General features: G+C 41.3%; 1 protein-coding gene across 1 annotated transcript in view; it reads right to left on the bottom strand.

The window, feature by feature from the left end:
- The window catches only part of LOC309686918 (cilia- and flagella-associated protein 337-like), a gene marked incomplete at its 5' end in the record, with an annotated part of 39,204 nt that overhangs the window by 17,114 nt on the left and 7,722 nt on the right, over nucleotides 1-14,368 (bottom strand). Inside the window, 5 exons of the mRNA XM_082501590.1 lie at nucleotides 2,997-3,112; nucleotides 9,898-10,062; nucleotides 10,395-10,628; nucleotides 11,262-11,410; nucleotides 12,973-13,140. Coding sequence (XP_082357716.1) covers nucleotides 2,997-3,112; nucleotides 9,898-10,062; nucleotides 10,395-10,628; nucleotides 11,262-11,410; nucleotides 12,973-13,140 — 832 coding nt within the window. The remainder of the gene's footprint in view (nucleotides 1-2,996; nucleotides 3,113-9,897; nucleotides 10,063-10,394; nucleotides 10,629-11,261; nucleotides 11,411-12,972; nucleotides 13,141-14,368) is intronic.

Genomic DNA, 14,368 nt, shown 5'->3' with positions numbered 1-14,368 from the left:
AGAGGGAAAGAGAAACAGCTGAGAAGAGGGATGGGGGAGAAGGGCAAAAAACAAAAACCAACAGAATGAGCAGAAAAAGAAAAAAAGAAGAAAAAAAGAAAAAAGAAATGCATATATCAATCACCTGGGTCACCTGCTGAGAAAGAAAAAACAAAACAAGCAGAAGAGAACAAGAGTAATAGAATAAACAACATCACAATGATATATGGGAATATGACAGTAAATACTAAATGTTAAACATTATTGTGCAGCACATAAGATCAACAGAACACAGTGTGCTTTGAGGTAGGAGCCAAAAAGGGTGTAGTTTGTGGGTGTGATCACCCGTGTGTACACCTGTGAGCATGGACGCGTTTGTTTTTTGTTTTTTTAAAAGGTTCCTTCATGTAATGATCTGCTAGAGGGTGTGGGGGGGCCACAGCCCCGTCCTCCAGGGCATGAAGCAGGTGTGGAGGAGATCAAAACTCCAGACATCCAGAGGCCCCCAGAACACAAGAGACCAAGGAAGACCAACAGAGGGGCAGCTGCGCCACTGTCCCAGAAAGAGCTGAGGAGAGTCCCAGATGAGGGCTCATCGTCTTGCTTTGTTAACGGGAATAAGTCTCTAAACCAGCAGGGCCTGTAGAAGCGCAGACCCAACAGTCACCTCTCATTTTTTTATATTATGCTGGGAAATAGGTGCAGCAAATACACATGGAAATACAGTAAATAAGGCAAAAAATAATCAAATTTACAAATCTCAGATGTTGAAAGTCTGTATTTGTTATGACAACGTTTATTCTTTAACACAACCTGAACTCTTATAGACAGGTTTCTTGTAGCTTGTAGTCTTCAGGACTAGTTCTCCAGGCTTCTTGAAGGACATTCGAAGGTCTTCTTTGAATGTCGGCTACCTGTTGTTCTGCTCTCTGTCAAGATGAATCCACACTGCTTCAGTGATGTTGAGGTCCAGCTCCAGGAGAGGCCAATCCATGACTGACAGTGTTTCATTGTGTCCCCATTTCCCTTCCTTAAGACGGCTTGTTGACAGCTACCCAGATAGTTTCTGATGAGGCTTCAGTGAACAGTTAATGGATCAACTAAAGGGTCAAATGCATCTCTTTGGGCCTTTGTCAGATTTTTTTTTTCCTATTTCTTAAAGACATGACTTTCAGATAATATTCATCTGCTGTACATAGTATTTTTAGGCCCTCTAGGCCTTCCTTTTGTCCTCTACTTGTCCAGTTTCTTTAAATTACTTAAGGAAAGAATCTCAGCATGGATTAAATTGGAGGTGAAGGGAGCAGTGCAATGCGGGGCCATGTGTAGATCACAGCATGCTGAGATATGTCATTTTCAGCTAATAGTCCTTTGGGAATCACCTCGTTGGTGCAAAAATCCTATTTTATGCCTGTTGAACTGTGTTATCTTTGGGATTTTCTATAGATTCAACAAAGGAAATTGGAACAAATAATGTGCTTCTACGACAGGCTGCTAACAACAAAGTGCCAAAAGACACCATTTAAAATGTATCCTCTGCTAAGTTGTCTGTTATGTGGTTCATGTATTCGAGATCGGTGCCCTTTTTATGATTGCATGATTCATAGGTCAGTGTTAAGAGGCTTAACCTGGACACCTACTGCGCACGTTAAAAATGCTACAATAAGGCGTGACTCCTTGGAAGGAAAATATAAAGATATGACGATTGGTCGAAGACTTTTACACAGAACTGTAGCAGGCTTATGTCCCACCCCCACCCCCCAAAGAAAAAAGTTTTATTTTGCTCATTTAAAAAAAGAAATAACTTGAATTTGAGTGCATTAAAGGTAATCATTATAGCATTAGCAGACTCATTTGTTTATTTTCCCAACAAAAATCATATTCATTTAATTTCACTACAAATTTTGAACCTCGCCATCCATGCTGCCCCCATCAAATTGCTTTTTCCCCCCCGTAGTCTGAAGAAACATTGCATTAATCAGCTATTTATTCCATAAATTATACCTCCTCTGCAACACATTCAAACTTTGCTTTACACCTGCAATGCATCAAGGCAGTGTTGGTAATGAACATGGAAGCAGTTCCTTTACACTACAGCGCCACAGGGGATATCATGAATATGCAACACTTTAATACTCATCATCTCAGGAGGACTTTTAGCACACCTGCAATGAGTTCTTCTTCTTTACTCTTTTGTTCTCTCATCACAGAACTTTTGCTTTTTATTGTTGAGCTGCTGCTGCATGTGAAATGAAATAATGATGCACTTTGGTTTCAAACTGAGAAGTATGTCTAGCAGTGGGATGTGGACATTTCAACCCGCGTGAGATCGCTTGAGCAGCCGAAGCTGATAGGACTTTGAATTGGATGCCATGTGACACAGCGCTATATGGATTAAACTGCGGTCTAGGCTGATGCGAAGAAACAGGAAATTATATGAGTAATGAAAGTCATAACGGCACCATTTTCTTTTACTGCTGCTGATCTGTCGTCTATGTTCTCTTTACCACTGTGACTCCCCAGAGAGCGAGAAAGAGTGTGTCTGCGTGCGTGCGCGCGTCGGGATGTGTGCGCGCATGTGGCGATGAGACGGAAAGACAGAAAGAGAGCGAGTCGTATAACTTGATGATAGCACACTGCTGAGTTCAGCTCACTGGGTGTGAAATGATGATGATGATGAAGAGCAGATGTGATGTGAGTATAAAAAGAATAGACACACACACACACACACTATCACACAAATATGAGGTAGTGATAGTAAAGCAAATATGAGCGCCCTGGAGCGTTTTGACTTGTTAGGGTCCAGATGTCTGGTTGGCTCTGAGCTTTTGGCAGCCAGACAGAGCAAGAAAGGACAGAAACACACAAACACACACGCAGATGCTTTCACACACAGTCATTTTTACACACAGTTGTTCAGTGTTGTACATTATGGATTTAGTGTTTAAAATGAAACACAAATGAGCAAAACAACAATAATCAAAATAATAACATCTCTTAAATATATACACGACTACCTTTCCCAGCCCATCACCAGTATGCTTCTCTTCAGCAACAACACCTGAGAGAGTCTGACAGCACGACCCAGGCCGGCATTCATTCTGTGAAGGCAGCGGCCGTTACAGTCCCACACCTGAAAAGAAGCCAAAATAACACTTAAATGCATTTGGACAACACGAAATGTTTTTAAAGTCTTTGGTACACCCTCAACTGCTCATTAATGCAAATATGTAATCACAAGACAGCAAGTCGGTGCATTTAGACATATAGCCATGGTCAAGACAAGCTGCAGGAGTTCAAACTGAGAATCAGAATGAGGAAGAAAGGGGATTTAAGTGGCTCTGAATGTAGCATTGTTGTTGATGCCAGGTGGGCTGGTCTGAGTATTTCAGAAACTGCAAAACCACCTCTAGAGTTTAAAAAGAATGGTCCCAAAATGAGAAAATATCCAGTGAGTGGCAGCTTTGGGTAGAAATACTTGTTGTAACCACTTGTTACAACCAGTTAGTATATTTCTGAATGCACAACATGCTGAGCCTTGAACCAGATGGGCTACAGCAGCAGAAGATCACACCGGGTGCCACTCCTGACAACTAGGAGTAGGAAACCGAGGCTACAGTTAACTCGGGCTCACCGAAACAGAAGATTGGATAAACATTGCCCGGTGGGAAGAGTTTCAATTTCTTCTGAAAAATTACGATGGTATAGTCAGAATTTACCGTAAACAACAGGAAACCATGGCTCCGTCTTGCCTTGTTTTAACTCTTCAGGTGGGGGGTGGTGATGTAATCATGTGGGGATATTTTATTTTTGCACCCCTTAGTACCAGCTGGGCATAATTTAAACACCACAGCCTACCTGAATATTGTTGGTGACCATGTTCAGCCCTTTATGACCACAGCATACCCATCTTCTGATCCTCTGATCCTGCATTCTGATTAATCCAATAGAGCACTTCTGGGATGTGATGGAACAATAGATTCTCATCATGGATGAGCTGTGTGATGCTGTCATGTCCATGGACCAAAATCCCTGAGGACTGTTTTCAGGACCTTGCAGAATCTGTGCCATTGAAGCAGCTCTGAAGGCAACCCAGTACTGGGAAGCTGCAGCTAACAAAGCGCCCAGTGGGTGTATGTTGCTTAAGGAAATTTACTAGAAATGGAATTACAGCTTTATTTTCTTGTCTAAAAAAAGGATTTAAAAAAATAAATAAAACCAATGTGTGTTTTTCTACTTTTGAAAGTGTCATTTTTCCCCCCAAGGAGGGATAAGGCAACATGACATTAGGGCTTTAATCCCCCGTCACAGCTCAGGCACCATTTCTTCTTCTGTGTCCAATTTTACACGATGACGCACTTTGCGTCTTTGTTTGTGCAATTTCACAAAGAAACACTGATTGGCTCAATGGGGACACTGTAATTAAAAGGTCAAAATTTCACATTTGGAATGGCCCTAACTGCTACACAACGGGTTCATTGTTGATGAAAATTGGAGCGATGATGCATCGTGTTACTAATTGGCCCAGGGGGGGCCCTGCTTCTTCTGCTGAGAATGACTTGTGTGGTTGTTTCAAGCAGCGGTGCAAGTATTTCTGACGCTACTTGCACATGGATGCATTCTCACAAGGTCTCATGGGGTCAGAGAGCTGATGTGGTTGATTATATTGATTGCAAAAATGCATAATTATTTTATTTATTCGCAGAGAACTACTGCAGTAAGCTCAAAGTCATTAAAAACAGTCTCAGAATGCTACATATGGCAAGCTGTTTTCACATTTAATACCTACACTGGATGTGTATTGCAGAAATCTGTCATTCAATTCTTCGGAGCCCAAAAAGAACATTTCAGATATCAAAAAGGTCGTTGTCTCTCGGAGAAATGGTGTCCATTTAAGTGCACTGCACATTCTCTTTCAGATATTCTTAATTGCATTTTTCAAATCCAAAATGAATATGGGCTGAATCTGCAGTGGAATTACTACTTGGAAAAACTCCCATTTTGGATATCTAAAATTAATTTCTGATTAGTTACAATTCCGACTGAAGATATATTTAATTCCCCTCAATTCGAGATAACTGCCTTCTCCTCATTATACGTTTTAAATGAGGGGTTAACTAGTCAGAATGAGGTTGTAGAAATCTTGAGCTGTAATTCTAACTATTCAAAATGATGTTAATGATATCTCAGAGTTTCCTTTTCTATAGCTGAAATGTAATTATGGATATCTTCAATTAGAGTTTCCATTAGTTGAAATTACATGAGAAATAGCTGTAATTCAGTCAGAAGCTCCTTTGTGTGTGAAGCAGGGGCAGCTTGGGATCCAAACATAATGCCACTGCAAACATCTGGAAGCAAATAACTTAGAAAACGGAAATTCCTACGAGCGAAATCTACTGAACAAAGCTCACAAGTGCTTCAAACTCCTGGATGATAAGCTCTTTTTATTACATGTTCAGTAATGATTAAAACTTGTTATTATGTTTGAGATTCTCACAGCTGTTATTTTTGTAGTAAAAACTGGATTGCAAACATATGTGCTAGTCTGATTAGTCTGACTGAAATGATTCCACTACAATTTGGTAAAATATCAACATTAATATTTGTAACATTATTTCCAGACACTGAAACTTAACTAGAGCTTACTAAATGAGGAAATGGCTTGCCAGCTAAAAGATCTTTAAACTACCAACAAAGAAGAAACTGTGCAAGACGGGATTCTGCCCTGAGGAGATCTAGTGACAAACGACAGTGTAAGAAAACAGATTTTTCTCATAAATGAATATTTAGATCTAACGAATCTGTCCTGGGCCATGTTGGCCCAGAATTGTTAGTTTTCATGTAATTTTGTATTTTGTTCTTTATTTAGGCCATGGTTCCTGGGTTGCTCTGTTAAGTTGTTCCTTATTTGATTTCCCCTTGTGACTTTTACCCCCTGTGTGCCCCTCTGTATCTGTGAGCCCTCGTCTCCCCTCCTTGTGTTTCATTCAATGTTTTCCCCAGCCTGTTATGTCTGTGCTCTCTCTCTCCTGTCTGAACCTCTGTGTACTTCCTGTTTTACTTTGACAGTCTCTCGTCAGTATGCGTCATGTTGTGTTCACTCCTTCCCTGTCTCGTTACGATTATCTGTTTCAGCTGTGTTCCCCGTGTGCTCCCACTTCCTTCGTTAACCCTCTGTGTATTTATGTCCGCGTCTCCCTCAGTTTCAGTTCTGTGTCGCGTTCTCGCTCATGACTGTGTGCCCCTCCATGTGTTTCCTCGTGAGTCAGTTCCTTTATGACTTCCCAGTTTAGTTTCATATTATTATTAGAAATGGTTTATTTGAGCTTTGAGCTGAGATTCAGAGGTTTCTGTGGACACTGCTCATGTCAGCACTTATATTTCTAACCTTTTCTTATAACCGATTAAACATGATCTCCTTCCTTTTGCCCCCATTTTTGGTGGTGTAGGTACAAATGATCAGTCATGACATTCTCATAATAAATAAGATACTGCAAATAATTATTTCTGCATTTGTGCGATTGAAGTCAATTGAAAATGTGTATGAAATGACATTGTTTTAAAGATTTGGCCTAAATAATTTTGGAGTGAATGAGTCTAAACATGATGACCTAACTAGTGATACCCTGACACACACACACTCAAGCATGTTGTGCCACTTTCAGCTGAAACAATGTTTCAAACCATATTCCGGGTTTTTAAGTTCAACATTTATGAGGTTTCAAGAAGAAAATAAAAGACAGATCTGAATGTTTGAAAATGTTTTGGAAAAATTCTGTAAAGATGAGATGAAAAATACTCGAAGGATAAATTTAATTGGTTTATTATTTAGATAAGTTGAAAAAAAGTTAAACAAGCAAGTAAATGAAGAAAAAAGGTAGAGGAGAGAAAACCCCAGCAATCCCCTCTGAGCAAGCACTTGGCGACAGTGGGGAGGAAAAACTGTCTTTAAACGGGCAGAAACCTCCGGCAGAACCAGGCTCAGGAGGGGACAGTCAACTGCCGGGACTGGTTGGGGGGGTTAACAGAGGTGGAGCAAGACGAGGCTGCATCAGGTGAGGAAGCAGTAGCGTCTCTCCTCTGGAACAAGCGGAACCATTTTTCTTTTTTTTCATGCACTTTTCCACGAGCGCTTTTTTCCCCAGGATGAGATTTCTCAGCTCATCGATGGTTACTGCGTTTTGTTCTTCAAGTTTCTCACATCTTTGTTCCACCTCTTCCAATGTTGCTTGTTCTTCTTCAAGCTTGTCTTTGAGTTGTTTGGATGTTGCCTCCTGTATCAGCTTGTCCTTGTGCATGTCTGCATTTCTCTGTTGGACCTCTTTGTGCTTGTCTTCTAACTGCTCGTTTCTTTTCTGGGTTTCTTGGAGCGTGAGCTGCAGGTCTTCATGTATTTTGTCTTGTTGTTGTTTTTGCGCCTGCATTTGAGTGTTTTCACGCTTCAAGTTATTGAATTCCACCAAAATCCCCTTAACGAGCTCAGAATTGTTTCTCGCTATCTGATCGATCCTTTTCTGCATCTGTGAGCACCCACCGTTTCTCCAGTTTGTCCTTTTCTTCTTCCACTTTAGTTGCTGTCCTCCAGCTGATTACAAAACTCTTGCAGTTTTAGATTTTTAGACTCAAAGTCCTGGACGATGCGTTTTCCTTCTTTCAGTCTTTCTTGTTGTTGCTCTTTCTGTTGAAGAAGGTCTTTATTTTGGCACAGTGTTTCATCCAGGCTTTCTTTCAGCATTCGGTATTTTTCCTGCATGCTCTTCAGTTCGTGCTGCATGTCTCGTTGCTTTTTGTCATGCTCTTCCTTCTGTTGGAGGAATTTATTCTTTTCTTCCACAGCTTCATGGAGCTGTCTTTGGAGGAGCCGATTTTTTCGGTCCATGTATTGGAGATCCCGTTGTATCTTATCACTCATCGTTTTCTTGTCGTGGAGCTGGTTGGTCATTTCTTTTAGTTCTGCACTTTTTTGCCTGTTTTCTTTAATGAGGTGCACAATCTGCTCTCGGGTCTGAGCAAACTTGATTCCCCAGCCCTCATTAATAATTCTTATGTCCGGCTGGCGCTTCCGCTTATCCTTTTCAGGGTTATGGGGGGCGCTGGAGCCTATCCCAGCTGTCACAGGGCAAGAGGCGGGGTACACCCTGGACAGGTTGCCAGTCTGTCGCAGGGCCCAAAAAATCATTCAGCAAAAACTTTAGGAAGGATTAAATCAACAACATGGTTCATTCTTAAGTGGAAGAATGCTCAGCAACACCAAAAAGGCCTGACAGACCACAGAAGACACATAAAGTGCATGATGACAGAATTATTTCCATGGTTAAATAAAACAATTTCACAGCATTTAACCAAGTTGTGATCTCTCTCAGAGAGGCACGACTGCCTGTCAGCTCTGTTAAGATGTCGGCTGCCAGTGGAACCCAGTCACTAGTGTTTATTGATGTGAGTGTTAACTGTGTGAAGTGTACAGGACTATACTTTCTGCTCAGATTCAGCCAAACACTGTATAACTGATCAGAGTTTCACAGTGTAAATGGATAATGACTCATTGCATACCTTGAAAGTCACCCAAGAGTTTCTCAAGACAAAAGAAACAGGATATATCAGTCACCTGATCTAAACCCAGCAATGCAGCTTTTCAGTTACTGAATAAAAACGTGAATGCAGAGAGACCCACAAACAAGCAGCAACTGAAGGTGGACCGGCAGAGCGACTCAAGGGAGCATTTGTTCACGTCCACGTTCTAGACATCAGGCAGTCATCGACTGCAAAGGATTTTCATCCAACTCTTAAAAATAATACTTCCAGTTAAAATTACGTTAGATTGTCCAGTTACCTTCGAGCTACTGTTTATGTATTAACAGCATTAACTGTCCCAAATTGGTAAAACAAAATGTTGGTCAAACCCCTTGAATTTCAATCACATCTGGATTTTTTTGATGTTTTATTCACTGTGGCGGTGTACAGAGGCAGGATTACACATTATAGCATATCCTGCAAACCCTGAAAAATGTAAATGAGATCAGTAAGATTTGATTCTGTCATGATTAGGCTGTGTGCAGGCAGGATGAGGACCCAAACGCAAGCTCACGGAGGCAGGAATGAACTCAAAACACAGTGTTATTGCTGACGGAAGTTAAGGCGATACAAAATAAAGTATTATTTCATATTAATGAAGATATAAACTTGTAAAAAAAAATTTAATATTGTAAAGTGATAAAATAACAATACAGCAAACAAAAAATATTCTTCCTCACACTGAAAAATATTCAGCATTGCCATAAAGCACCCACATCAGCTTGACACAGCTAGAGATACAAATGGGAACACTAAATGATATTGCTAAATCTAAATTCTTAGGAATATTGTTTGTCTTACAACATATATCATCTGATAATCACCTCTGATAGTCTCCAGCACCTGAGCAAAAACACTATTTGAATTCACAGTGATCCAGTGGGGAAATTGGCAAGTACCTTTAGACCCATTAGACACAAACACCAACCATTTTACCATTTTCGGGGGGAAATTTGTGCCAGTTTGTCAAAAAGCTGGTGTTGTCCCTTCAAATCCACGTTTGGCCATTAGCCAACAGTTAATCACACAATAATCTAACACAGTGAGTCGCAGCTGATGTAAATGTAACCATGCTGGTTTGCAGCTGCACACATCTATTTTGTAGTGCCCATATCAGGAGTAAATACAACAATTTCCTAGAAACATTGTCCTAAAAAGCTGCTACTCCACATTAATTCACACTTTAATTTTGCATTTCACTCAGGCTTTAACATTTCCATGAGGACTAGCCGGCAGCTGTACTGTGCATCTTCATATCCGTACAAATCCGTGTGTGTGTGTGTGTGTGTGTGTGTGTGTGTGTGTGTGTGTGTGTGTGTGTGTGTGTGCGTACGCCTGTCCACCTACTTTGACCTCTCCGTCGGCGCCCGCGGTAAACAGTCGGGTCTGCGTAACGTCTAGGGCCATGGTGGAGATCTCAGCATCACCATGGCAACGGTGGAACTGCTTGACCTTTTGTCCTGTGTCAGTCAGCCAGAAGATCACAGAGGAGGCAGAGTCGCTGCTGACTACCTGCAGAGAGAGTTTGATCCATGTTATGCTACAGCAAAGGCGCTAATGCATTCTTTAATGATGCTCACATAACCAATCCATTCTCCACGCTTATTTTAGCGCTAAGCCACCGCTGAAGAATACATAATGGGAACAAGAGGAGGAAGAAAAACACGAGTGTCGCACAATAGGTGCTCATTTTCACATGTTTGGTGTCTGCTGCCGCGTCAGTGGGAAACAGCTTGTTAAGAGGAGTGAGAAGAACTGGAGAACTTACCTATTGTATTAATTGTACATGTGGAAACACAAAGAAATAAAACAGCAGGTCACAGAAGACCATGTCACTGGCATACCTGTCTGAACCGACTGTTATACAGCACACAGGTAACAGGATGTTCATGGCTACTGGTTTTCTTCTCCTCCCTCTTGGATTCCAGCAGGAGAAGCAGGCTGTTGAATGAAAGCACAAGGTGCTGGCGCTCCTCATTGAGAAACAGGAAGGGGTGTGTGTCCCCCTGTATGTTTGGAAAGACACCGGCCAGACGGTGTGTGCACAGCTGGCTGGACACATCCCACAGACAGAGCACCTGGAAGGATAATAAGGGCTCTTATGTGTCTGTGCTTCAGGGCAGATATTTTGGTACATATCCACATGTTCCTAAAAAAGAAAAGTGCCACTAAAAGCTATCGCTCCTACAAAAAAACTTTTATTCAGTGATTACCAAGCAAATACATCGTTGCACCATGAAGAACTGCTCCTCTGGTTGCAGTTTTAGTGGCCATATTGCTTCTAACGGCAACAACATGCCTGTCGCTGCTCCAGAAATTCTTTCAGAGTGAACTGAGGTAAAGCCTTCAGAGTTTCTTGCAGTGGCAGATGGTGTTTGAGCAGAGGCAGATGGAACATAAATCACTTCTAAAATATTCATTCTCTTCAGAAAAGCCAAAGAGAAGGCAAACATGCACAGTGCTACAACAGGGAGAGGAAAAGCAACAGAAGCACCAACATCCTCTTTGCATCAGAAAATAAAACAAGGCTTTAAATGAAACACCAGCTGACAGTGGCAAGAAAAATGTGAAACAGGCTCGTCCCCAACACCTCGTTCGTCTGCAGTAATTAAAGCAAGGAATAACAATTAATATTACAATTACGGGGCTCTTCATCTCTACATTATCTGCACTAGTAGCGGGTCTGCGCACCCACTGAAGGGCACTCCTACCTTATCTTTGGAGTAGCTGAGGAGTTGTTGCTTGGTCTGCAGGAAGCAGACAGCAATGACGGGGCTTGTGTGTCCACCAAGGGCGCACACCGGCTCAGAGGTCACGTAAGGATTCCACAGTAAGACGTGATGATCCACACCTGCTGTGGCTACAACCAATCAGAGGCACCATTCAGACCTGGAAGTAACAGGCTTCTTTGTGATCCTAACACAAGCGGACAGCTCCAGGCATGTTAGTTCACACCTGGCATAAGAATGCATGTCCAGTGCCTTCCGGTGACTTTTCCTCTCTATATGGAGATAATCATTTACATGACTTCTGTTTGCAAATGAAGATCAAATGCCCGCACGGGTCCCCTCCAAGTCAAATCCACCCCACCATGAGCCCACCTGTGATTAAACAAACAGGTTTACTCACTATTTATTTATTTACATGCACAGTTGGCCAACAGCCTTATGCAAAAATCTGTCAGATCTCAGTGCATTCCGACTTGGAGATAACTGCATGTTGATTCTGGTAGCAGGTCCGGTCAAACGTAGGTTTCAGAAATGGACTTGTGCCGGACTTTGATCTCGAGTCTTCGCAAATCGAAATTATGTAAAGCTCACTCGCATACAGAGCGGGGTAGTGAGATCCAATTACAGGTGGTCATTCAAGATGCATTTTAATCCCAAGGGTGAACTGACTGATCATCAAAAGAGACATTTCAGTGCCAGGTCTGAACAGCTCCCAAATTAGCGGAGAGATTAATTGCAGTTATTTCCAGGGAACAATACCGCTCCCAGCCCCCTCCACCACCACAACCAATTTACTGTTCAATGAGGCATTTGACAGTTTTGATGATGCATTGTTAGTAAATTTAAGTTGATTGATTGAGAACTGTAAAAGCATTCACGTTTTTGCAATTATTTAGAAACACATGGTATGGTACATTAGACATTTAATAGATAGTGTACAATCATTAGAGTTTTTTTTGTTTTTTTTATGTTTTTTTTATGTAAAACCTCTAAGTTAAACCTGAAATGAAAACCTTCAAGTGAATAAATATGATTCATATACACTCATGGTAAAAACAAAGTGCAGCCTCTTTCATTCAAGGTTCTATCAGGCATAATAAAAAGGTAGCTAAATATAATCTGAGGTTAATACAGCCTTAAATGAACAACAACAGACAAAACGACAAAATATGACATATTACACTGTGTACAACCTTACTGCTTCCATAGGAATTAAGAAGGTAATTAGCAGCCAGGTGCTAATAATCAAATGTACTTGATTAAGTGACCATTTGCATGTAAAAGCAGAAGGTTTTGGCCATAATGCACAGCGCCATGAACGCAAGCATACTTAATGTCGAGCACGGTGGTGGAGAGCTGATGATCTGAGCTTGTTTTGCAGTCACAGGACCTTAGGATCATTGAGTGGACAATGAACTGAATACTAACATATTAGAGTCACATGTGAGGCCATCTGTCTGACAGCTAAAGCTCGTCATCCAGAACAGTGATGTTTTGAATCATGAGGAGCACATAGTTTTTTTTACATACTTCTGCATTTTATCTCAGTTTTTGTGAAATAAATAATGTCAGAGTCTTCATCTGAGGTTGCATTTGCCAAATTTCAATTCGTAGTAAGGACCAAATTATTTTTATCATGTCGTAATACCTGTCATCATACTTTATGTTGTACAGCCACTTCGTTTGGACCCACCTAACAGGCCGAGTCCAATATGGAAGTCGACGTCCCACACACCGTCCTTTGTAGAGTAAGAAGTGATTCGTAGGCTCGTGCTTTCCTTTTCCCTCCAGCCAATCACGATGCTGCTCTGTGGTGCGATGCTGCACGACACAAAGGCCTCAAGTGAGCCCAGGTAACGCACTGCAAGAGGCATAATAGTCAGAAAAGTGAAAGTAAATCAGAAGTGGCATACTGTAGTTAGCTTGACTCCATCCAGAAAAAAGCAAGTAGATAGTATAACATTATATTAACATTTCTGCAGTTTATGTCATTGTAAATTTCTGCTTTAGCATTAGGAGCTGCTTATTTGTCATCGTCTTCCAATCCACAATAACTACAACTGGTTTCATCATAAAGGAAAAGCTGTATGGCTTGTACAAACACAGCAATAGGCTTTTTATCTACAAGCTAATTTCAAGAGAAGAAAATAATCCTAAACAATAGCTGCTGCCTTCCTGTGTAAACAGCAAAAGTTACTGGCAGAGTGACTAAATTAGTTTCAAACTTGACAAATTCAATATAAAAACAACATTGCAACATATTTTGATGATGACACACTGCTCATCTTCTTTCATTTCCTCAAATTATATCCTTCTCCTTGCTGATGCCAAAATGCTCTCACTAGCACGGCTCCAAAGGATATCCATCCACTCTCTGAAACGGTTGCGCTAAATGTGCAATGACCGCAGCCGTATAGTAAACCGACCAATTCTCAGGAGCTCAATATAGCATAGAATTAGGCGGTTATGATTTGCTCACTGGTATTACAGAAAACGTAATGGATCTTGCATCACCATCTATCTCAATTAAGACTTTGATTGAGACCAGCTAAATTGGTTGCCACATGTCTCTATTAGAGGCTGCTTAACTTTCAAAGCCTGCACAAGCTAAGGGCTGGTTTTGAGATGGCATGTGACAAGTCGTAGGTCAAACACTGGCTGGAGAGCTTGGGGCAAATAATTATATCTGAATACACTTCACGCATTCCCATCTTTGCTCCGCTCCGTGAATTTAAGAGATTAGTGGATTTTCAGACAGCGCGTTGTGACTCATCATTGATTAATGATCCCTTCTCTTATTCATTCACAAGCACAGCTCATCAAACTAGTTGTGATGCAGACTCAGATACAGAACATCTGCTTCCTTAGCCGGTGCTGCAGCTATTCTCGCACTTTCACTGCTGAGATTGGAAATAACACAGAAACAGCAGGAGTCATTGTGTGTTTATATCAAAGCAAACCTCTCGTGTTGTGCAATAAATCGCTGCACGTTATGGGAGATTTTTATGTTACCTACACGCTCTCTCCATCACTAACACACCCCTTCCTTGCACCTCTCATTCTTTGTCCTTATAGGACTGTTGTCCATC

This window comes from Aulonocara stuartgranti (assembly GCF_965226115.1).
Source record: "Aulonocara stuartgranti genome assembly, chromosome: 14".
Taxonomy (NCBI): domain Eukaryota; kingdom Metazoa; phylum Chordata; class Actinopteri; order Cichliformes; family Cichlidae; genus Aulonocara; species Aulonocara stuartgranti.
The sequence above is the reverse complement of the archived record's forward strand: the minus strand, read 5'-3'. Positions and strand labels throughout refer to the sequence as shown.